The sequence below is a fragment of the Sarcophilus harrisii genome, chromosome 4 (genome assembly GCF_902635505.1).
Source record: "Sarcophilus harrisii chromosome 4, mSarHar1.11, whole genome shotgun sequence".
In the NCBI taxonomy this organism is placed as follows: Eukaryota; Metazoa; Chordata; class Mammalia; order Dasyuromorphia; family Dasyuridae; genus Sarcophilus; species Sarcophilus harrisii.
The window spans coordinates 172,644,042-172,669,456 of record NC_045429.1 but is presented as its reverse complement, the minus strand read 5'-3'; the positions used below and the strand labels follow the sequence as shown (position 1 = coordinate 172,669,456).

The 25,415-nt window shown below is 33.9% G+C and overlaps 1 protein-coding gene across 12 annotated transcripts in view; it reads left to right on the top strand.

The window, feature by feature from the left end:
* The window catches only part of TPD52L1 (TPD52 like 1), a 150,015-nt gene that overhangs the window by 121,231 nt on the left and 3,369 nt on the right, over positions 1-25,415 (top strand). For 6 of the 12 annotated variants that reach the window (XM_031964320.1, XM_031964326.1, XM_031964318.1 and 3 more), the window contains exons 4-7: positions 10,069-10,170; positions 14,790-14,804; positions 18,447-18,485; positions 21,025-21,085. In XM_031964320.1, coding sequence (XP_031820180.1) covers positions 10,069-10,170; positions 14,790-14,804; positions 18,447-18,485; positions 21,025-21,085 — 217 coding nt within the window. Of the gene's footprint in view, positions 1-10,068; positions 10,171-14,789; positions 14,805-18,013; positions 18,399-18,446; positions 18,486-21,024; positions 21,086-25,415 lie in introns of those variants that run through there. The other 6 variants (XM_031964319.1, XM_031964327.1, XM_031964321.1 and 3 more) reach the window with 6 other exon arrangements.

Sequence of the window (25,415 nt, the reverse complement as noted above, 5' to 3'; positions counted from 1 at the left end):
CTTTTTCTGAATCGATTTAGGTGATCATATGGTTTTTGTTAATTTGATTATTGATATAGTCAATTTTGTTAATAGTTTTCCTAATATTGAACCAGCCCTGCATTCCTGGTATAAATCCTACTTGGTCATGGTGTATTATCTTGGGGAAGATTTTCTGTAATCTTTTTGCTAATATTTTATTTAAGATTTTTGCATCAATATTCATTAGAGAGATTGGTCTATAATTTTCTTTCTCTGTTTTCAACCTACTTGGTTTAGGTATCAGTATCATGTCTTTGTCATAAAAGGAATTTGGTAGGACTCCTTCAATCCCTATTTTTAAAAATAGTTTATATAGAATTGGAGTTAATTGTTCTTTAATGTTTGGCAGAATTCACATGTAAATCTATCTGGTCTTGGGGATTTTTTCTTAGGGAGTTGATTAATAGCTTGTTCTATTTCTTTTTCTAAAGTGGGACTGTTTAACCAGTTTGCTTCCTTTGTTAATCTGGGCAAGCTATACTTTTTAGTTATTTAAGTTATCAGATTGATTGGCATAAAGTTGGGCAAAGTAACTCCTGATTACTGTTCTGATTTCCTCTTCATTAGTGGCTAGTTTTCCCTTTTCATTTTTAAGACTAACAATTTGATTTTCCTCTTTCCTTTTTCTAATCAAATTTACCAAAGGTTTATCAATTTTGTTGTTGTTTTTTTCATAGAATCAACTCTTAGTTTTATTTTATTAATTGAATAGTTTTTTTTTTTACTTTCAATTTTATTAATCTCTTCTTTTATTTTTAGAATTTCAAGTTTAGTGTTTGACTGGGGGGGGGGGTAATTTGCTCTTTTTCAGTAAATTCTGGGCTAGCTCCCTGGAGACCTCAGGATCAGCCAGAGTCAGGATAAGCAAAAGTCCTTGGTCTTTAGGGGGAGAAGTGAAGGAGACAAAACTGCCACAAGCTCTCCACCAACCTCCTTTCTCCTGGTCCTGCTGCAAAGTGAATCTGGCTTGTCTCACTCTCTAATCCCTCCAATAAGGCATGGAGCCAAAAGATTTTGCCAGCACAGAATAGTGCTAAGGGCCATTTTTCCAAACATATGCTAATAGAGTTATTGTCCAGTAGGTAATCAGCCATAAGTGCTTCATTGTCTGATTCAAGCACACATTTTAAAAGTTTCAGCCCTTTACACTTTTCTAGCTTTTTTAGTTGCAAGCACAGTTCATTGACTTTCTCGTTCTCTATTTTATGCAAGTAGGCCTGTAGAGAGATAAAATTTCCCCTTATTGCTGCTTTGGCTGCATCCCACACATTTTGGTATGACATCTCATTATTTTCATTTTCTTGGGTGAAGTTATTAATTATGTCTATGATTTGCTGTTTCACCCAATCATTCTTTAGTATGAGATTATTTAGTTTCCAATTACTTTTTGCTCTATTTTTCCCCTGGCTTTTTATTGAATGTAATTTTCATTGCATCATGATCTGAAAAGGATGCATTTACTATTTCTACCTTTCTGCATCTGAATTTGAGGTCTTTATGTCCTAATATATGCTCAGTTTTTGTATAGGTTCCATGAACTACTGAGAAAAAATTATACTCTTTTCTGTCTCCATTTAGTTTTCTCCAAAGATCTATCAGACCTAACTTTTCTAGTATTCTATTTACTTCTTTAATTTCTTTCTTATTTATTTTGTGGTTTGATTTATCTAATTCTGAGAATGCAAGGTTGAGATCTCCCACTATTATTGTTTTGCTGTCTATTTCTTCTTGCAGCTCTCTAACTTCTCCTTTAGGAATTTAGATGCTATACCACTTGGTGCATATATATTTAATATTGGTATTGCTTCGTTATCTATGCTACCCGTTAGCAAAATATAGTGCCCTTCCTTATCTCTTTTAATTAGCTCAATTTTTGCGTTTGCTTGATCTGAGATCAGAATGACTACCCCTGCTTTTTTGAGTTCACCTGAAGCATAGTAGATTCTGCTCCAGCCTTTTATTTTTATTCTGTATGTATCATCCTGCTTCAAGTGTGTTTCCTGTAATAACATATTGTAGGATTCTGGCTTTTAATCCAGTCTGCTATCTGCCTCCACTTTATGGGTGAATTTATCCCATTCACATTTATGGTTAAAATGACTCTATTTACTGTCATCTTGTTAATCCTAGCTTATGCTTTTCTCCTTTCCTAATCCTTTACCCCACTCCCCAGTATCAAACTTGTAAGCACCACTTGCCTCACGCAGTCCTCTCTCTTTAGGATCCTTCCCCCCATCTTAGAGTCCCTTCCCTTTTGTTACCTCTTTTCCTCACAATTTCTGTATTATGTTTCTCTTGAGTCCTTTATTTGGAGATCAAATTTTTTGTTCCAGTTTTTCATCAGAAATAGATGGAATTTATCTATTTCATTGAATGTCCACCTTCTTCTCTGAAAAAAATGCTCATTTTGGCTGGTTAAGTTATTCTTGACTGCATACCAAGTTCCTTTGTCTTTCAGAATATCAGATTCCAGGCCCTTCGATCCTTTAATGTGGATACTGCTAGATCCTGAATAATCCTTATTGTGGTTCCTCTGTATTTGAATTGTTTTTTCCTAGCTGGTTGTAGTATTTTTTCCTTGGTCTGATAATTCTGGAATTTAGCCACAATATTTCTTGGAGTTTTGATTTTGGGATCTCTTTCAGTAGGTGATTGATGAATTCTTTCAATGTCTATTTTCCCTTCTGTTTCTAAAACATCTGGGCAGTCCTCTTTGATGATTTCCTGAAAAATAGTGTCTAGGCTCTTTTTTTCATCATAATTTTCAGGAAGTCCAATAATCCTCAGATTCTCTCTCCTAGATAGATCTATTTTCCAGGTCTGTTGTTTTCCCAAGTAGGTATTTAACATTTTTTTTCAATTTTTTTCATTTTTTTGGTTTTGCTTGACTGATTGATTCTTGGTGTCTCTTTGAGTCATTCATTTACATTTTCAATACTGACTTTTAATGAATTATTTTCTTCATTTATTTTTTAATTTCTTTTTGTAATTGTCCAGTTGAGTTTTTAAATGAGTTTTGTTCTATGGAATTTTTTTCCATTTTGCCAGTCTTATTTTTTAGAGAACTATTTTCTTTTTCCAGTTTACTAATTCTCTTTTTTCAGAGAGTTTATTTCTTTATCCATTGTATCTTTTAATGAATAGGATAATGACTTATCCACACCATCTTGCCAAGCTTCGCTTTCCTTTTCCCATTTTTCTTCTAGCTCTCTTGTAAGAGCCTTTTAAATTTCTTCTATGAGAGCCATATGTGGTGGGGATCAGATTATATCCCCCTTTGGAGTTTCATCTAGAGACAATCTGTTTTTAGCCTCCTCAAGGTTTGAAGTATGCTTTCTTATCAGTATACAAGCTATCTATAGTTAGAGCCTGCTTTAACTCTTTACTCATTTTGACAAAAAAGAAACAAAGAAAAGAAAAAATCAACTGTGGTTCTGCTTTGGAGGCAGTATGGTATTACCAAGCTTCCTCTACAGACAACAGGAAGTAGCAGTGGGACAGCAAAGGCTGCACTGTGTCTGCACAGCAGTTGTGCTCTGAGAATGTGCTGAGTTACTCAGGGTTTTGGGTGGGTGTGGCCAGGTCCCAAGAGACTCTAATCTTTTGGGGTTAGAGTCTTTACCCCCATGTGTTTACAGCTTCTCTGCTGATCTATGTAGGCTTACTGCCAGAGCAAAGTAGCTCACACTGTAGTAAAGTTCTCCCCTCAAATTTTCTACTGGTTGAGACCACACCCCGCCCTTTTCATGAAGTTTTCTTGGCAAAGATAATAGAATGTTTGGCAATTTCTTTTTCCAGTAGATTGAGGCAAACAAGGGTCACACAACTAATAAATGTCTGAGGCCAGATTTGAACTTAGGTCTTCTGACTCCAGACTTAGCACTTTATCCACTATGTCAACTAGTTGCTTAGAGCCTTTATGCCTCTGTCAGGCCCTCTGTTGCCCTTATTGTCAATTTTTCCTTATTGAATAGTTTCTGCACCACCTAAAGACATGCCCAGGCCAATGAAGATCTTTAAATTATTGTCATTTAATCCTCAGGCCATTATCCTGTACCTCTTTTCCCTTTCACAGTACCTCTTTTCCTTTTCAGAGTCAAACCAGAAAGGATTATAGTCATATTTTCAAATTCTGTTTATTATACTGTCTCTTATAATTTTTCATTCCAATCACTCAACAAAATAATTTATTTCTCAACTGTTAAATCCAGCTATTTTTTCCCCAGTCCTCATCCTCCTTGATTTCTCTGCAGCTTTTGACTTGGTTAAGCATTTCTTCCATCTAAGTACAGGGGTCCTCAAACTTTTTAAATAGGGGGCCAGTTCACTGTCCCTCAGATTGTTGGAGGGCCAGACTAAAGTAACAACAAAAACTTTGTTCTGTGGGCCTTTAAATAAAGAAACTTCATAGCCCTGGCTGAGGGGGATAAACATCCTCAGCTGACACATCTGGCCTGCAGGCCGTAGTTTGAGGACCCTGATCTAAGATACTGAATCCTCCCCTGACCTCCATGATTCTTTTCTCTCTTATTTCTTCTATTTGTTCTTCATTATATCCCTTGTTCTAGTTCTTCACATCAAGGGGCCCCTAGGTAGCTGGTTAATCTCTACCTGTAAGTCTCTCACATCCTTCTCCTCTCCTTTAACTCTAGTTGTTATCACTTGTTGAAGGTAAATGTGGACTTAGTTATCCATTGTTCCCAGCCCTGTTTATCAAACAGCATTGGGGGAGGCTCTAGGAAGAAAGAAAACACCAAATTAACAGTTTTTGTATCACCAGCTATTTAGTATGTACCCTTTCCTGTAGATTGTCATATTCTTCAACTTTGGGGAGGAATTGAGATTCAAGAAACGTCACTTCTTTTGCTGAGTTAGATCTATCTGGATTATCTTAAAGTTACTTTTAAAAGCTGTCTTCACCTTGAAGTCATTTGCTGATCTTCAGTGATCATCAATCATTGCTACTGTGATGTACTTATAATAAAACCCTTTTAATTCCTTTATCCTGAGTTTTGCATCATGAATCACAGTGAAAGTCTAAATAAAGAATTTTCCTTTCAACATGTACCTGGAGTATTACAATAACATCTTAATTAGTCTCTTTTAATTGGTCTCTTATCTAATTCATCCTCTGTATAGTTGCCACATTGATATTCTTAAAACACAGGTCTTCTTATATTACTGTTCTGCAGAAGACTCTTCAGTGATTCCATATTGCCTCTAGGATAAAATAAGAAATACTTACAACTTAGCTTCCGTCTGCCTTTTCATTCTGTTTTCATGTTACTCCTCTTTATGCAATCGACATCAAGGTTTGAAGTCTGCTCTCTATCAGTATAGAAGCTATCTATAGTTAGAGCCCGCTTTAACTTTTTACTTATTTTGACAAAAAAGAAACAAAGAAAAGAAAAAAAAACTGTTTTCAATCAAGTAGGTCTGCTAGATGTTCTCATCTTTTGTCTTTATGCTTTTGCATAAGTGGTCCCCTATGTCTGGTCCCCTTCTCTTGTCCATCTCATAGATTTGAATACTTTTCCTGATTCACTCTTTTTAATTATTGAGACATTTTAATTTGTGAAAATACTTTGTAAATTCTTTCAATTTATTTGGTTCTGTACATAGCGTACCTCCCTCCATATTCCCCAATAGAAAGCTGCTACTTTATGTGCTGGAATTTGTTATTATTTTTGTATCTGGACCTACATATGTGCTTGGCACCTAATTGGAACTTAATAATTGCTGAATTGATTTAAATTGTGAAGGATAGATAGATAAGTGGAGAGCAAGTATAGAGAAAACAGAGAGCAGAGGCATGAAGTGAGAAATCATAGTCATATTTTGGGAATACATCCTAGAATATCTAGTTTCCTTCAAAGGTCCCTCAGACAAAGTTCCCAAATGAGCGACATGGTAGAAAGAAGCTTAGTTTGTGTTAAAGAGTAGTGAGAAACTAGAAGCTAGATGAAATAAATATTTGGAAATCATGCTTTTATCTTTTTTGTATATAATAGTATATAATACCAAAGATATTTGAACAGAAGCATTTGGAGGGGAATTGATTTATAGTAGCAATGTTAAAAGGAGAAGAATTGGAGACTTTGGAATCTTCATCTAACTCTGGTTTGATGAGAGGCTACTTTTTGAGTTTTTTGAGTTGGTAGAATAAAAAGGAGTAAATTCTAAAAAAAAATTTTTTTTGAAAGAAGCAGCTTAACCTAGTGACTGGGTAGAGGGAGAAGGATGCCTTAGGAGGAGAAAAATGATACTGTTTACAGACATAAGAAAATCTAGAATCAGACATTGTTTTGGAGAAAAGATGATATATGGTTTTAGATGTGTTAGGTTTGAGTTCCCTATAGAACATTAGGGAATGTCCAGTAAGATATTCTGAACTGAATCAAGAGAAAGTTAGATTCTGGGATTGGAGTTTGGGATTTATCTACATAAGTGCTTGTTGAAACTTTAAGAATAGATGGACTTATATGAAAAGGTGCTCTAAATCACTATTGATCAGAGAAATGAAAATTAAAACAACTCTGAGATAACACTACATACCTCTCAGATTGGCTAAGATGATAGGAAAAGATAATGACGAATGTTGGAGAGGATGTGGGAAAACTGGACAATAATACATTGTTGGTAGAGTTGTTTGTTTTTTACATAGAAATGTATGCCACATGTTTAATATTGACATCAGCAATTGGATAGCTCAAAAGAAAGATTGGGACAGAGTTAAAGTAAAAGTAGTAATTATGTTATACAAACGAGATGCAGAGGAAGAATAGATCCAGAGGCATTAGAAGAGGGAGGAAGGCTGATAGTACTGAAAACCTACTTACATTGGGAATTAATTAAACACTACAAATATACCATGAAGGATAGAGTGCCCTTCAAAAATCTATAAAGAATAAAGGGGAGGGATGGAAGGAGGAGGAAGCAAAAAGTAGAGGAAGAAGACAAAGGAGGGATCCTTGGGTGTGAGGAAGTTAAGTAATAATAACAAGGCAAGTTAAGGAGCAGAATTAAAGCAAAGAGTCAGCAGGGATAGGAAAGAGGTGTTTATGTATATATGTATGTATGTATGTATGTGTGCACATATACATATCTATATATGTATATATAAATATATAACTATAGTCTACTTGGAGGAAGTGAGAGTATGAAAGGGGAAAAAAAGAATGAAGTAAAAAAAAGTGCACAGAAGAAAACAAAAGAACAAGCTATAAGAAAGTAAAGAATATAATTTATTATGAATATAATTTCCTCTACTATTATATATCCTTTCTTGAACTGATAACTTATTGTTATATATTTTAAATCCTCCCTAATGTTCTGCTGGGCACATGACAATGTATTTTGTCTTATTTTGTTTTGTGTTTTCCTTTTTTTAATTCTGTTTTTTCCCCCAATTAAATAAATTTAAAAGGAGGGGTCAACTAGATGACCTAGTGAATAGAGCACTGGCCCTGGAGTCAGGAGGAGGACTTGAGTTCAAATGTGACCTCAGATATTTAATACTTACTAGCTATGTGACCTTGGCCAAGTCACTTAACCCCAATTGTCTGCCCCCTCCCAAAAAAAGAAAGAAATAGAGGGAACAGATGATGGGCTGCTGCTTTAAAAAGTTTGGTGGTTAAAGGAAATGAAAAATAGAATAACAGTAGCTTGAGCATATAATGAGGTCTAGGAAAAGGCCTTTTACATTTAGTCTATCAGATGTTTTTGTTTGTTTAAAAAAACCAAGACCAAAACATATGCATAAATATATGGAAAGAACCAGTAAAGAGGACAGATTTTGAAGCTGTTTTTGAGGATTAAAAGAACAACAACATATAATTAAACCAATTGTGCTTATGTAGTGTTTGTCTTTTTCTTGGATTAAAAGCTCTTATGGATAGGATCTTGTGGTTTATCATCTTTGTCACCAAGCATTTAAGTACATTGCATTTATGCTTCCCTGAAAATATTGAGTAAATGAATTATTTTATGAAATTGAGTAACTGGAGTATGTTTAAACTTTCTGGAAATTGACCCTGAGATAACACTCAGTGGTGGTGGGCACATCATGTGCATATCATTCCACCCTATTTGAAGAGTGCTAATGTAAGGTATTTCTGGTGGGTTCCCTGTGAAACTAGAAGTATAAAGTTGGTTGTTAATGTTGTTGTTTTAATAAGATATATGTTTAGAATTGGAAGGACATCTAAGAGACCAAAGCCCCTCATTTTACAGATAAGGAAATCAAGAGACAGAAAAGTTAAATGATTTGTCCAGCTATTAACAGTATGAGATGGGATTTAAACCTGGTTCTTCTTGACTCCAAATCCAGCGCCCTCTAGTATTTATTTTTGTTTCAAGCATTTCAAGAAATAGTCTGTTACCTCCTTTAGGACAAGAATGCAAAATCATTTATTTTAACAGGGAAGGAAACATTTATCAGGGTCAACTGACTGAAAAAGGGAAGTAAATGCGGTACTTATCACTTTAGAGAGCTAGATATGTCCATTTCTTCAAAAGTTAATCTTTTACAAATTTTTCTTTAAAATACAGTAGATATGGGAAATTGATAGGAAGGATAAGAAGCAGTAAACCCTCTCCATTAGAAAAGAAGGAAAAAAAGGAACAATACAATGATAGGACAATTTAAAAAACTCATGGTGGAAAATGCTTCCCAAAGAAAGAACTATGGACTCTGAATGCAGGTAGAAACACTTGGTTGTTTTTTTATTTCTCATTGTTTTTCCCTTTTGTCCTGATTCTTCTTTCATAATATAATTAATGTAGAAATATGATTAACATAATTGTACATGTACAGTCCATATCAGATTGCTGGCTGTCTTGGGTATAGAAGAAAGAAAAAGTGGAAATCTCAAAGTCTTATAAAAGTGAATGTTGAAATCATATTTACTTATAACTGGAAAAAATAAAGTACTATTGGGAGGGAGGAGGTAAGAAACAAATCATCTGGTGAGTCCTATCTAAAGCAGAAATTCCTTTCATAAGACTTAAGAATGAATCTTGGCTATGCTACTTACTACCTGTATGACCATGAACAATTCTGTTAAACTCTGTGCTCTAATTTCTTTATCTCTAAAATGATGGATTGGATTAGGTGACTTCTAAGGCCCCTTTGGATCCTAAATCTCCTAAATTTGGGTGATATCATGATCTTAAATAGAGAGATAGGAGACTGAAAGAACTTGAAGTGGGTTATCTTCAGGACAGTGGTGTCAAAGTCAAATAGAAAGAGGGGTCATTAATTCATACATAAGGATCCCTGAGGACCTGTAACCATTTAGGGATGATATTTTTATTTATTTTGTTAAACATTTCCCAGTTACATTTTAATCTCATGTATACAGCTCAGGAGGAATGTCTGGACACTGCATTCACAAGTGATTCTTCAGGTTCCTGCTTATATTTAAACCTACTTGCAGGTTAGATATGAATGCTCTAGCAACTTTTTTAAAAAAAGAAAATCAGTAGTTAAACATCTTGATTATCCTTTTCAGAGGTGGAGACTTCAAGGAATTATTTAGCTAATGGCTATCTTTGATTTTTAATCAGACATCTAAATATTGATAGGTTAAATAACTAATTTGATTTTGTCTTTCCAAGTTACTTTTACACAGATTAAAAGCCTAATGAAAATTTAAATTTTCCACTAGGCATCTACCTTTTCTGGTCCCTACAGATAGCTTACTTAGATTAGTGTTTACTTTAGAAAGTCCATCAAAGCTGAGTTATAATGAATTTTTAGAGTGATTCTTGAACCTTTTTGCATACAAAACAAATTGCTTTTAAAAGACACATATTCTTATTTTTGAGAGTCCATGTTTTCTACTGTGGTATTCCAAGGCCTTGTTTTCACCTTATATTGTGAACTACAATGATGAATAGGAATATTAACTTCTATGGATTATTTACCTCTTAAATCCATAGCATCTTAAAGATAGCTTTACAAATAAGGATCTGGGAGTCAGATAGAGATTATACTGTCTATTATCTGAACTGTTACTTAATATTGTTACTCTCTTATATTTCTAGTTACAAGAAAACACATGAAACTCTGAGCCATGCAGGGCAGAAGGCAACTGCAGCTTTCAGCAACGTGGGCACAGCCATCAGCAAGAAGTTTGGAGACATGAGGTACTTCTAGATTGAGCTTTGGGTTTGGCTTGGAAAAAGTAGGGAGTTATTCACTTCACTGTTAGCTGGTCTTCCTTCCCTTGCTATGTAATGTCTGATAGTAGCCACTGTGAGTAAGTGAGAAGTGTTTATCCCTTAACTGTCTTGATTTAGATAAAGGATAATGAGTCCATGGCAGAGGAGTTTTTCCCATACTGCAAGTCCCTGGTGGAAATCTGAGACATTCTAGACATTTGTAATCACTACTATTGAGAGCAAAATAAGAGGAATTTCCTTTTCAGACCCCACTTAGGAAAGGCTTAATTACTATAATCTTAACATAGAAAACAAAATGTGTGAAATGAAATCTACCTGGAAAGCTGCATTTTAACTGCTAAATCCTATCACATCTGGGCAGAGTTGCTCATTCATGCTGCAATATCTCTTGATTCTTGATAGTAGAAAATAGTCCCAGCAAAGTAAGTCCCTTTATCCTTTGATTTCTCAGTAAAGGTGTTTCTTTTATTGTATAAATACTGTTGAAAAGTTTTTCAATGAAAGAATTATACAGGTATGTGTATTTGTATGTTTACATGTGTATATAAAAATATATACATACTCAAATGTATATATGGATATATGTATATTTGAACATTTACATAATGCTTTATACTGCAATATTAAACTTTTTTTTATCATATTCTGCTGCTCAGTAAAGAGACAGCATAGCATAATGGATGAAGTTTTGGACTTGGAGTCTGGAAAACTTAAGTTCAAATCCTCTTTCAGATATTTCCAGCTGAGTGATCATAGATAAGTCACTTGCCTGAGCTTAGAAGGGGGTCTCAGGCCACCTACCTTCCTCCTCTCCAATCACACAGATGATGAAACAATCAGTCGATCAGCAAGCACTTATTAAACACTTCTTTTGTCCTAAACTGCGCAGGCCCTGCTCTTAAGAGCTTCCCTTCTACTTGATGAGACAATATGAAAGTATACATATCTGTCTGTATGTGTCTCTTTTGTATGTGTTTCTCTCCACACATATTTATGTATATATGTATAAATAGCAAAGTGATAACTAAGTATCTATAAGACAGACATCATCTGAAGAAATTTAGCTCTGTCTAGGCTGTATCTATTTTTGATGTTTATTCTTGCAAAGTTAGAATATCTTATAGGAAATTAATTATATTTGAGATTTTGGGGGGATTCCTTTGGAGCCTATTCTTTCAAAAGGGTCCTATAAAATCACAATGTAAAGAACTCAATAAAGACTCTAATCCAATATCATTTTAGAGAATAAGAAAAATAAGCCCAGAGAGGTTGTAACTTGCCAGTTAGGATAGTGACAGTATTAAGATTTGAACCAAATTTTTACATCCCAATCCAGTGGAGTTTTTCCAGTGATGTTATTAAGTATTATCGCATGCTCAGGACATTGAATTTTATTTTTTAATCAATTTAAAAAAAAAGAAGTAATTTTTGATGGATTTTATAACCTGCAGAACTATTCTCATAGTTTTGTTACATGAGGGGGAAATATTTGTCTTAGAATCCAAACTTGTTTTCAACAAAAATAAATCAACTTCCACCTCCACAGTTTCTTAGTCACCCAACTTAAATATGTCAGTGGACAAACATCTTGAGTGCAGAATTTTATTTTCATCTTTTATTAATAAGATAATACCAATAAAATAGTTGGTGTTCCTCAGTGAAAGAGGGTGATAGAAATGGAAATTTTGGATTTTATCTTTTCTCAAATGTTATTATAAAGCTAGAAATAAAAGCAAGGCAAATATGGAAATAATTAATAAATATTTATTAAGTACCTACTTTATGCCAGTCATTGTGCTTAGTGCTGTGGAGGGGTGGAAGACTAAAGGCCATCTGCCATCAAATTGCTCACAATCTAATGAGGAAAACAAATAAATAAATATGTGAAAACAAACTATATTCAAGATAAAGAAGAAATAATTATAAGAGAGAAGGCACTAAAATTAAGAGAGTGAAGAGGAACTATGCTCTTTCTCTGATCACACACCTTCTATCTTCTGCTGTATGTGTCCTTAGAAGGATAATCTATTATTAGCTGAGTTTGTTAACATAGTTATAATTGACCTCCCAAAATGAGAAAAGTCATTTTCATATCACAACTAAGAGTTGGGATTACTTAAAAATTTTGTCCTAAGAATTTTTTTTTTATGCTTTAGGATCTTGGTATCAGATACCCACTAGTTTCCTTCTAATTCAATGATTTCTATATAAGATAGATCTGTCTTAGAATCCTTTTAAAAATTCTAGTTATTGAATCATTAAAAAGGGTTTTATTAATAAGGAGATATCATTTATACAGGGTGTTCTAAAAGTCCTTAATCTATTAAATGTTTAAAACTGCTCAGAGACTTTTGGAACACTTTGTACAATGTTAAGACATACAGACTCCAAGCAAAGAGCCCTTGCTTCTATTTCACAGACACCAAAGTTAATTTGTTTGTGGAAGTAAAATAGGAACAGTGTGCTTTGAATATATGGGAAGGCATGTGCCTGTTTATGCATATAGAACATTGTAGAGATTGGCTTCTATTATGTTTCCACCAATTATTCCCTAGATTTGAAGTGTATTTCTCAGGATTTTTCAATATTTCTTTAAATTATTACCTTCTATAAAAAATTCAAGCTCTCTCATTGTAAACAAAAAAGAAAACAGTAACTCAAGTAAATTAACAAAGCATGCTTTGATGCTCTAGGTTCACACTGTAGCGCATAACATCTAGGTGTAATTTTTAAAATTCACTGAGCAATTTTTCTAAAGTAACAGAATCTGACAATCCACTAAAATGAGGATAATTTTCTTTGTAAAAACTTGGTTGTTTTCAGGGAATGTTTAAATTCAAGGGAGAAAAGTCTACCTAATAAGATGCTTAGATATAATAAAAATTGTATATGTTTACACAGTCATTTAATTTAATAAACATCCCTAGATGAGAGAAAAAAATAAAGGAACTTCTGAACATTTTAGAGTATTTAAAAGGTGTGTTATGAAATGAAAGTGAACATAATTACTGAATTTTGTTCCAGATAGTTTTAAAAATACCTTTTGAGCAGATTTGATGTATATGTGTGTATATTTATGTATGTATGTATATATGTGTATATATATATTTATATAAAATATGTATATCCAAAAAAGTTCACAAATTCCTTTATTTTTGTGCATTCCAGATTTTTGAAAATCCAAATTAGGCTTTTTAAAAATTAGGTTTTTAAAAAATTCTATTTCCTTTTCCTGGATTTTCCTTATGTGAATCTTTCAATAGCACGATGAGTTGATAGGAATGTAGGGCATGATTCTCTTTTCATGGGGTTTTTGGCTTGAGCATAGTAAATCAATCACTTTTTTTCATAGTGCTTTTCATGGTGCTTTTATGGTTTTTAAAGTGTGTTCCTCACAAATATTTTACAAGATGTTAAGTATTACAAGTTTTATCATTCCCCTTTTATAGATGAGAAAACAGGCCCAAAGCAACAAACACAAGATTTGAAATGTAATTTTTGAACCTAGCTGACTTAATCCAGTGTTCTTTCTACTGTGTCATGTAGAATATTTATCAATATTGATCAACAATCTCTCCTTTACTATTAATTAGGCCATGAAAATTTTGATATATAAATAGAAATGGTGCTCATAGTTTGAGTTTTTTAGTTGCATTTGATTTTTTTTTCCTACTTGTTTAGTAAAAATCTGGCCTGTGGATTATTTCCTCGACTTGTTGATCAAGGTGACTTAATCTTTTCTCTTTGGGATTTGGAATTCCACAGTTCACGGTTATCATTTTGATACTAAAATTTATTCTACTTCCCTTCTTCTAATTCATTATTTGTAAGACCTGAAAAGCCTCTTAATTCCTCAGCTGATTCCTTTCTTCATCAGTAAAATGGGAATGATACCTGTCCTACGTCCCTGAAATAGTTGTTTTAAAGATAAAATGAGACAAGTGAAATTTTTTTTAATGTGTTGTATAAATGGAAGGAATTAGAAATATTTTAATTTATAACATTAGAAACTAAATTCCCTCTGGAGTTTAGTTCTTACAGCATTGATTTAGATTATAATTTGGCTGAGATAATATGTTGAATTTTGTCATACTTTTTGCAGTAGATTTATGCAGTAGATTCTTTATATCAGTGGCAACAAAGAAAAATATTTTTTAACCGAAATCCAAGTCATAGTAAAGGTTAATTGGAGTACCTTTGCTTTCCCATGTCATGTATCAGTTAAATAATTAAAAGCAAACAAAAATAATGAAATTAAAAGGTTTGAGTTAACTCTTCTCTTTGACTCTACAATGGTGGATAAAGACAAGATAAGTACAAAGTGGACAAAAATTTGATTGTTGGAAGAAGCAAGAATTCTGTATCCTATAACTATACCTCTTCAGTAATCAAAATTAATTCTGTGACATGAAACTCAAAACTCCAAGCATCATGATAAGTGAAGAATATTTAAGAAAAACGTAATCACTTTTCTTTGTTGCTTATAGGATTGTAAAAGTAAACAGAATGATTTCTCTATATACTGTTTCTAAATATGCTAACTCTTAACTATTGCTGTTCTCATTTTGCTTCTCCTGCTACAGATCCCATTCTATTGGGTAAGCTTTATTGTTGGTTCCTTACTCTTGTTATGCTGGTCTTTGCTTTACTCCTCAGAGTAAATTGTATATTCTCTTTTCCTTTTACACCCCAAGCCAACGTAAAAGCTTGTTTTATTTGTTAAAAAGTGTTTAGATTTTCATATCACCACATGAATAGGAAGAAAGCTGAAGGGTGTTATACACACTGAGGTTTATTGAGCAAAATATGTTTTTTTCTGAATAATTCAGATTAACATTCCTTCATTTTTTAGTCTGGGAAGTAATTCTTTTAGGAATATATCTTTTTCCTTCATAGCATCTTCCCACATACATAAAGGACCTGGTTTTATGTGCAGTTAAGATAGAAAAAGACATCCGTAAAAGTTGCAAAATCAGTTTGCTGTATTGTATAGTTTGTTATGTAGCTGCTAATATGAAAATTAAAATTTAAGATATATATTATTTTTCTTCCTTTTCCTAAACCGAAGCATGCCTCTTGCCTGGCTCTCAGTGATTTTTTTGTAAACATTTTCCTATCTCAGTTCTTTTTTTTCCATCCTGTCATGATATGATTTACTTGTAATTTGAAGGCTAACCATTTCATGGCTTTTCTTATCCTGTACCTGTTTTCTTTTGTAAAACAAACTTTCCTGAAGATCTTCTCTAATTGCATCTTCACATAATTTATGAGAAAATGTTTTTGCCAACACTTTGTAATATTATATATATATATATATGTATATGTATACATATATATATATATATATCCCCCTAAAGTAAACAGTAAACAGTATCCCCAGGCTTAATTAAGGTTTTTCTTTATGCCTTCCAATAAAGAGCTGCATTACTGATTCCACTGACTGACATTGTAGGGAAAAGTTAACAAGGTGCACAAGAATCTTAGGAAAGCTGAAAGCAGAAGTAGTGGGAATATGCTAGTATAGGTAACTGTGCTATTCCCATAGGAAATAACAGGTAACTTGGTCAAAGAATAAGATGTTTTCAAAAAACACATTTTGGCCTGAGTTTATCTCAACAGAATGGGACAAGACTCCTTAAAATAAAAGTAATTAGGAAAGTTTGAACCAAGTATGTGTAAAGAAGGATAAATGGTGCTTGTTCCATATATAATGGTGAGAATATACCTTCATGAAATGAGAGATTTAATTTCATCATTAAATCTAAGTAGAAATCTAGACTTTGCTTTACCCACTTAGCAAATTACTTAGAAGATTGTTGTAAGGGCAGAAAACTTCTCTTATCCATCCATCCTATTGTCCAAGTTCCCTGGCTAACTAGGATTTTATAATACATCATTTGATGACTTATTCTTGCTCTGTAAGTCTGGGAAAGCTCTAAATTTAGTTCCTTTTTATTTCCCATTAAGAATATTTCTTCATTCCCCCTTTACATTCATAGTTCAGGTTTATATTTACAAGAAATAGAATGATAATAGGAAAAGATATTGAGACTCACAAATGCTAACCCACTGTTCAGGTAAATGAATTGGCTATATAAAAATAACTAAGTTTACATGTTTACTGAGGTAGTTCAGGGATTTGAATTCCTCCCAAGAAACCACTGCTTTAGCTTTTTGGCTGAAGAAAAATGTTATTCATCATTTGACCAGTTTTATAGTCACAGATGGAGAAAAGAAGATGTTCTTACCCTGTGAAGTTTTTAAAGTGACAATCACTCCCATTCAGACTCTGGAAACTTCAAGGATTCTGTAAACTTCCATTTATTTGCCATGTGAGTCAAGCTGTCTTTTTAATGCTTCATGGCTTTCTCTGTACCCACAAGTCTGGTTCCCCCAACCATACAGCCCAGTCTGTCTTTAAAGCACTGCATTCAACACAACATATTATAATTTCCCCTCACAATTTTAGGTCTACTCACTTCCTTTCAACTTTGTGTTTCCAGGGTAGAATAGACAGATCACAAACACTAGCAAAATGAAGTTTCTGGCATCCAGTTTCTAATTTCCAAAGAAAAATGATACCTCAACAGACACAGCCTTCTTTTGGAATAGCTGTGTGTTTGTAGTGATAGTGTTTGTATGTCTCTTTGCATTTTGAAATCTTATCTTATAGTTGGTACAAGCCTGATGTAACCAAAAGGAAGGCATAGTGACCAACAGGACAATTTTCAATTTCTTTTCATGGGAACATCATAATAATTTTAATTTAATAACAGCATTTATAAAGCTCTTTAGGATTTGCTAAGTACTTTACATTTATTGCCATTAGATCCTCAGAACTATTCTTAGGCTAGTATTATCTCCATTTTACAGATGAAGAAATGGAAATTGAGAGATACAGGGTAATAGCTAATAAATGTCTGAAGCCAGATTTGTACTCAGATCTTCCAGCCTACAAATCCTACATTCTGCTTTGCTGCTAAAATAAATGTTTCAGTGTTGGCTTATACTCTGGGCTCAGTGGATATGTGCTCAAAGCACCCATACAGTTAGTGGAAGCTAAAGTAGCTAGTCTGAATTTAAGGTTGGAGAATTTTCCTTTGTATGGCCCCAGTGTCCAGAAATATGGGGAAATTGGGCAGCTTCTTCATCCCCATTCTGGAACCTAAATCTCTTAAATGTGAGTTCTCAGGAAGAGACTGGTGGGGCTGAGTCACAACTATGTGGAAAATAAAAAAAGGAATACAGATGGGAATCTGTATCTTCCCACCCTTTTCCTTCACAAAATGCTTCTGGTAATTTTCCCAGAACCAGGTGCTTTGAACTAGTCCACTAGGAAAGGAGACAGTCAAGGGGCCTCTGAGGATCTTAAATTTGCTGCTGCTGTAGCTATCTTCAGTGGTATCTTGTTAAAAGGCAGCTAAGAGTACCTCTAACCCCTCATGCATATTAGTAATTGCCTTTTGATATTTTGTTAGATGGTTTTCAATATTGTGATAACACAAGGTTGGACTCTCATAGGGAAAGAGCCAGCCATTTGCCAGTGAACAAATCTATCAGCAAGCATTTATTAAGTGCTTATTTTTTTGCCAGAAACTTTGCAAAGCATTAGAAATCACAGAAAAGGAAATATATGGTCTGTGCCTTCAAGGATCTTATCTTCTACTGGGAAAGAAGATAATGTGTAGATAACTAGTTGGAGGTAGCTGTATTTTTAATATGTTTTTTTTTTACCCTGTAATTGTGAAACATGCAAACACTGCTTTTGCCTCTTTTTATTTCTTTTCCTTCTTTTCTTTCTCCCAAGGAGTACATTATCCTGGTTTTGAACCCAGTGAGACCAAAGAAGTGAAGGAACTGGTTTATTTTTCTATCCCTCTATTTCCTAAAATCTCCACCTTTCAGGAAAAACACAAGGTTGGACTGGAGAGGTTGGATTTGGCAAGTAGACCTGTCTGGAAGGAGTGAGATCTGCAGCTATCTACAATAGTCTGGATATCTTAACTAGTCTGTTCAGGAATAAAATATAATGCAGCTGTCCATTATTCTCTATTCATTTTTGCCATCTTTAGAAATGGATTCAGATACCCATAGGGCTTAATAAAAACAGTGTCCCGATGGTGGGTTGGCATGGTTGGCATTGCATGTTTGTGAAAATGAAAAACCGAAATAAATGGTAGAGGGCATTCTGTACTTACTGTGATGTTTTCTTTTTCTCCTCATCTGCTTTCTCACTGAAGTTACTCTATTCGCCATTCCATAAGTATGCCTGCTATGAGGTAATGTCTTAAGATATTTTTATATATCACTGTAAATGTATATAGAGTTACTATTTGGTTGGTATTTATTTTGTTTCTTTTTTGTGTGTGAAAGCAAAATAATAATAATAATAATAATAATATGTTTTTCTCATCTTGTTTCCAATATTCTTAAGCAGCTAATGGAAAGTGGGTTAAAATACCAACCAACATAAATTTATTAAGCACTTATATTGATTATGTTGGGATATTGTTATTGCCTTTAAGGAACTTAAGTTCTACAGACTATAGTGGAGAAATATAATGCAAAGTAAGGGCAAGGAAGAAAATCCAAAATAGTTTTAGAAAGATTTGGTAGGAAAGAGAAGCTTTTTAACCGAGGGAAAATGGGGAATTCAATTGGTGAAATCAAATGAAAAGAAGTATTTTATTAAACAATTTCCTTCATGTTCTTCAACTTGTACAAAAAGGTAAGTTAATTAGAAGTTTTTCTCTGTTGTGATTTCTGATGTAAACTCACATAACTTGAGGCTATACAGTTTAATTCATTGTTTGAGGGGGATACAATAGGAACATTTGGTTTGTTAATTTGGTGATGGACTGAACGTAGATTCAAGTTTGCCATCACCTATCCTGTTCCATAATTAGGGCTCAAGCCCCCTTTTTTTGGTATTTGGGTAGCCAACAAATAAGAGTGATTTCTGCAATAGTAAAATTAATTAGAAAACTATTTTCTTCTTAATTTCCCCTTTAGTTACAAGCAGTAAGTCCCCTGCTTTTTTATACTAAATTACATGGGGAAAATTTTATTAATTGGCATACTAAAGTTCTGCCCCCAAACCCTCAGTTTTGTAGATTGTTCCTTCCACCGTAGCTTTTCCAGCTGTAGAACAGGGAATGTAAAATAGCATCCCAACCATTTATAATATTCATTGTATAATTTTCAAAGTTTATTTTTAGCAGTTAAAAAGAAAAAAAGGCAAAAATGTTTAGTTTGGAAATAAAATTTGTTTTTATCTCTTTACCATAGATAGGTTACTAAACCAAATTATTGTATATATTATATGACCAAATGGCAAAGCCTCTTCTGAACTATCTAACTACAAAAGGAAAGTGACATGTATATTAATGTGGAGAAAACAACAATAATAATAGCTAGTGTTTATATAACTCTAAGGTTTACAAAACACCTCACCAATGTTATCCCATTTGATTTTCACAACAACCCTGTGAGATAGGTGTTGGTATTAATCACCATTTTACAGAACTGAGTCTGGGAGAGGTTAAGCGATTTGCCCAGCTAGGTATCACAGAGCTAGTTAAGGGAGCATTCAGATTCAGATCTTCCTAACTCCAGGTCCAGGTATCCCTTGTCCAGTTACCTCAGAGCAATTAATATGAGCTGCATGCATTCTGGTTAGTGAAAGAAGAGATTGATTTCTTGGGATCTGAATTTAGGGGAGTTGGTGACACTAATTTGTATGGTACACTGAGGGCTACCCTGGGTATTTGGAGGATCTGACCTCAAATCCTGTCTCTAACACTCTCTCCTTGAGAAGTGAAAGTTTCTTAACTTCCCAATGCCCTGGGCAGTTAAATTCTCTAAATATTTTTCCCCAAGTAAGTAGAGGGAGTTTCTACACTGGGAGTTCCCTGTACTAATGAAATATAAGCCTAGACAAAATCAAATTAAAAAAAAAAATTCACAACCTATCATTTGACAATTAGTATATTTCATCTTGCAGGGGTCCTCAAACTTTTTAAATAAGGGGGCAGCTCACTGTCCCTCAGACTGTTGGAGGGCCAGTCTATAGTAAAAACAAAAACTTTGTTTTGTGGGCCTTTAAATAAAGAAACTTCATAGCCCTGGATGAGGGGGATAAATGTCAACTGCCGCATCTAGCCCGCGGGCTGTAGTTTGAGGACCCCTGAATTAGAGCATGCCTTTCTAGAAACAGTAGAAACTGATTTCACAGGCAGGGTTGCCTAACTGCTTTAGGTATTAGAAAAGGGAACTTTAGTGATCCTTCTCTCCCCCCTCCCCGTAATATTCTTCCCTTTTCAGTAAAGGATGAATATCCTATTTTTTTAACTGAGAAAATTCAAATGAGGCTATTTTCAATTTTTTATTCTTTCTGCAGCCTGTCCAAAAAGATGATGTTGTGACAGAAGTTTGAAATTACATATTTGAGACTGTTGGCCATTTGACTTCTAGGAAGCCATGGTGATGGAATGGTCACCATCATAAATATTGCAAATGGCATTTAATTATTCTATAGTTAAGTGCCTCACTGGCTTGATTAGTTTTTTTTTGTTGTTGTTGTTTTGTTTTTTTTTTTTGAAAATGCTCATCTAGTCTCTGGATCTCTGTAGTGTGCTTGGGATTTGCAGTGGCACAAGGTACCTTTAAAAACACAGCTGGTGCTGAATGGGAAATTGACAAGTGGTTTCTCCTCTGTACCTCGGCTTTGACTAATAAAAGCATCAAATCACACAGCACGGTTGCTAGGACGACTAGATCTGTAGAGCTTACTTCTCTCTCTCTTTTATTATGTTTTAGGAATTCTCCTACTTTCAAATCATTTGAGGAGAGGGTTGAGACAACTGTCACAAGCCTTAAGGTACAGATTAAGTGCTGAATCATGTGCATGAGCTCAGTCATTGGTGCCATGTGTGCCAAAGCAGGCAGGCAGGTACCTCACACTATCCCAGCCAGGATACTGGGCAGCATATGAGGGCATGGCTACCGCAACCCAGACCCTGTTTCTTGAATGTACAGGTATTGAAGTATTGGTCTAGGTGAGACACTTGAGTGCCAAACTGTTCTTTTTAGTGGAGTTATTGTTTTCACTCTTGTTTCACCTCTTACTCTTAGGTGTCCAGGAGGTTTCATACAGAGAGTGAATGCTTAAATACAGGAGGATAAAAGATATAGAAACCTAGAGTTTTGGAAAATGGAGGAGACATCTCAAAGCTCTTTTTCTAGTGGAGTGGCAAATGGAAATTGATTAGCTTGTTGCTGCTGTTCCATCAGGTGTTCCCAGTTACTTTCTCCCTATATTGATCAAGTTATGGACAAGCTGATAAAAGACCATAACTAGTTCAGAATACATTCTTTTGTAATGTTGACTAAATTCAGTCCAGGGATTCAAGTGAAATGTTTGGAATGTATGAATATAGATGTGTTGCCCCATTTTGCAGAAGAAAAAAAAAGGAAGAGAACTCTTTAGAAAAATGTGTATGCAAACTCTTTTTAAGATGAAATAAATTCAATACATAAATATAGGTGTATGTCTTATGTATCTTATTATATTATCTTTTTTGGGCTTGGCTTTCATTAAGCCTTCCTATGAAGTATCTTCTCTTAGATACTAAAATAAGTTTATACGCATGAGAAAAAAAAAGATAAATTTCAATAGGTGATGTAGTTATTTACTAATAATTATCTGTATTCCTTGAAAAGCCTTACATATTCCCCAGGCTGGGCACTCTTGCATTATAAAATGCTTTCTTTACAACACTCCCAGTTTTATCCTCATTTTATAAATTCAGTTTAGAAGTTAAGTGACTTACCCACAATGAAAAGTAAGAGTTGGCACTCAAATCAAGATCTTTCAACTAAAAAACCAGTGTTTTTTCCACTCTGCCACCATGTGTGCCATGTAATTACTTAAATTTTTCAAAAAAAAAGGAATCAGGTAATTTTTTAAGGCTGAAAACAACAGAAGAGTTATAAATGTGTAACAGAAGTGATTTCTACACTAGGAGTTCCCTGAGGAATTTCAAGTCCAGACATACACACTCCTGTCCCTACCTACCCAAGACCATTTATGTAATTATTTTACTTATTATTACAGTATAAGTTCCTGTAAAGAAAATTTTTTTTGATTCTGATCATTCATCTTCTTTGTATTTAAAAGCTTTCATTTGAGAGATTAGTAACATAGGATTATAATTTTCCTGATACTTTTCCTTCTATGGAATTATTATTATTTGAAAGGCCTTTTTCCATTGGTCCATTTTGTATTTTTTTACTCAATGAGTATATAAAGTCCAAAAATGAAATCAACATATTAGGTTTTAATTCTTTTCATCAGCAAAATCATTGGTACTCTGCTAAATTTTCCTTCTCTAGTCATCATTCTCATCATCACCACAATGAGCCACCTAACCAGATATTTTAGGCTATCTAGAACATTGCCTGGGCCTTCTGTGGAGAGACCTTACTTAGATTAAGAGATGTGTTTTCTTTCAATATTGATTTCTTTTCATAGTCTTCTATTACTACAGTAGTGATTTCAGTTTCTCACTGAGCCATAGGTTGAAGGAACCCAGAAAATCAATTTATCAGACATTTGATCAATACCCAAGTCCCAAGCAAATGGGTTTCATATACTGGTAGTAAAATTCTGATACAGGAGAAGTTGTAATGTTTAGGTTTCTGTTAGAAGAAGGGAATATGACAAGAAGCAAAAGAAGAATAAAGAATGGTCTGTTTTCATTTACTATTGGGAAATGCTGGTAAGCCCATACACTCTTAAGTTTTTGAGCACCATTTATAGCATCTCTGTTTCTTATGCTCTTAGAGATAAATAAATTCTCACTGCTATTTACAGAAGTAATCTTGAAGGTTTATTGCTCATTTTCTGCTTTCAGGTAGACTTATAACTTAATTCATTCTACTGGGATCTGTCTTATAATAAGAAAATTTTGTGGAAAGTAAATTCTATAACTGCCCTATCTTCTTAGTAGCTAATTCATAAGCCTCATATCTAACATTGTCTTCTTGTTCCTTTTTCTTCTGTTGATGTAATCAAAAAATAGCTGATCATTCTCTAATAATAACTTCATATATTTGATTACAAAGTCATTCTCTTTCCTTCCTTCCCCCTGAATAAATAATCATAATTCTTCTAGCCTTTATTCGTGTACCTATTTTCCATTGTTAATCATCTTTATTTCTCTAAACCTCCAAAAATGCCACATCCTTCTTACAAAATTGTGCAAGATTAAATTGTGAGTTAATCCACTGATGCTATGGTATATTCTTATTCACGCATTTTTATATGATATTCTTTTTAAAACATCCACCATACTACAAACATTTGGCTTCTGTTGTGCTATGAGGCCTACTTCTGCATCCTTTCTTAGTCATTTATTATGTGGCATTTGCATGGTCACTTTACTCTCTTCAAGTTGGTCATCTTTCCTCTCTTCAAGTTGATTGTTGTGTTTTGAAACAATTCTCTTAATTCATTCAAGATCATTTTAAATTCAGTGCCCATCCCTGCAAATTACCATTTTATCCTACTCCAGCTGGATGTCAAATATAAACTTAATGAGATGGCTTTTATTTCATCTTTCAGGTCACTAGGAAAATGTTGACACAGACCAATTCTTATGAAACTGTATTCATTATGTTGTTCCAGGTTGACAGAGAATTGCCTACTGATAACTATAGTTTTTGTAGCAGTTCTATACCCACCTAAAGAGAACCATTTTCCCTCATTTTATTGATGAATATGTCATGTAGACAGAAGTAATGAAGTATATCAAACAGGCAAGATTGAAATCTTATTAAAACAACCCAAAGTAAATCATTATATTCCCATGCTCTTATCAACCTTTTGGTCTTTCATAAAGGATTAGTTTGTCTTTCTTGGTAATACAAATGACATTTTATGCAAAGGGCATTAGTAAATATCAAGGCAAACTACTCTTAATTGCATAAAGTTACATTTTCTTATTCTTGTTCTAGTCATTTAGTCTACATCCCTGCACTCACATTGGATCTATGCCTGAATTACTCAAGTCCATCACAGCTCCAATATGAATCATCTTATAAGTAAATAAAGGAAAGGAATGAGCTTTGTAGAATTTCCTTTCCTTAAGGCCATTGGGACCAACTGCCTTATTTTGAACTCTTAACCTTTCTTTGTGCTGTCTTGGCTTAAGGGGAGAAGTGGAAGGAAAAGATACAGAGTTTAAATAATGATCAAAAAATAATTTATATGGTCATAATGTAATTTGTTGATTCATCCTGTGCAAGAAAATTAAATTGAAACTCAAGAATGGAAGCTAATAAGAAGAGAAAGGTGTTAATTGGGTGGGCAGTAAGGCTACTAGTCTCATGTATTTTCAGGAGAAAAAGAAGGAACAGTGAAAAACACCCAAGAAAAGGTAATCTTGTACTTCAGTAAGAAGACCATAGCAGAAAGGAGAAATAGGTCTATCTCACACTCCCCTGCCTCACATACCCATCTCATATAACATGGCAGGATAATTAATAAATTCAGAGCTAAGAGATAAGAATAATTTGGAGTTACTTCTGGTGATCACAGTTTGTTTTGGTTTAGGTGTTTTTATAAAGTTTTTTTTTTTGACAGAATCAGCCAGATATTGCCTTTTGAATAAACATGGACACAGCCAGAGTTATAAAAGGACTGGAAAAATATTTGGTAACAGGCAAATTCAGTAAACGCAGCTTTTTTCCAAGAAGTGTTTTCCCACATTTGCTAATGTGGTGATAGGAGTACCTCTTTTAAATGCTATTATGATTTGTGAATGTGTCAGCTCCTTTGAGACACACACTAAGTTTTAAGAGGGATTGGAAGTACTCATTACATATTAATTTTGTACTGTTCTAAATGGCAGCCTATTAGCTTGTAAGAAGATGCATTTATAAATTTAGTTTTTAACTGGAAAGGGCAGGATCTGGCCCATTTACAAATTTAAAAATTGATCATTAAGTGACCCAAAAAAACCCACATCCTTTTTAATCCTCTTTTAACTAGAAGTGATTTTTAAAAATTCTGTACTGTACTTGATACAAAGTGCCAAGGAAACTTGAGATTCATAAAGAACCTTAAGTCAAGAAGTTCTTAATACAGAACTCTTTTGTCATTTTAACATTTCTCGATTTCCCATTCCCAAAGAAATCCACTGATCTAG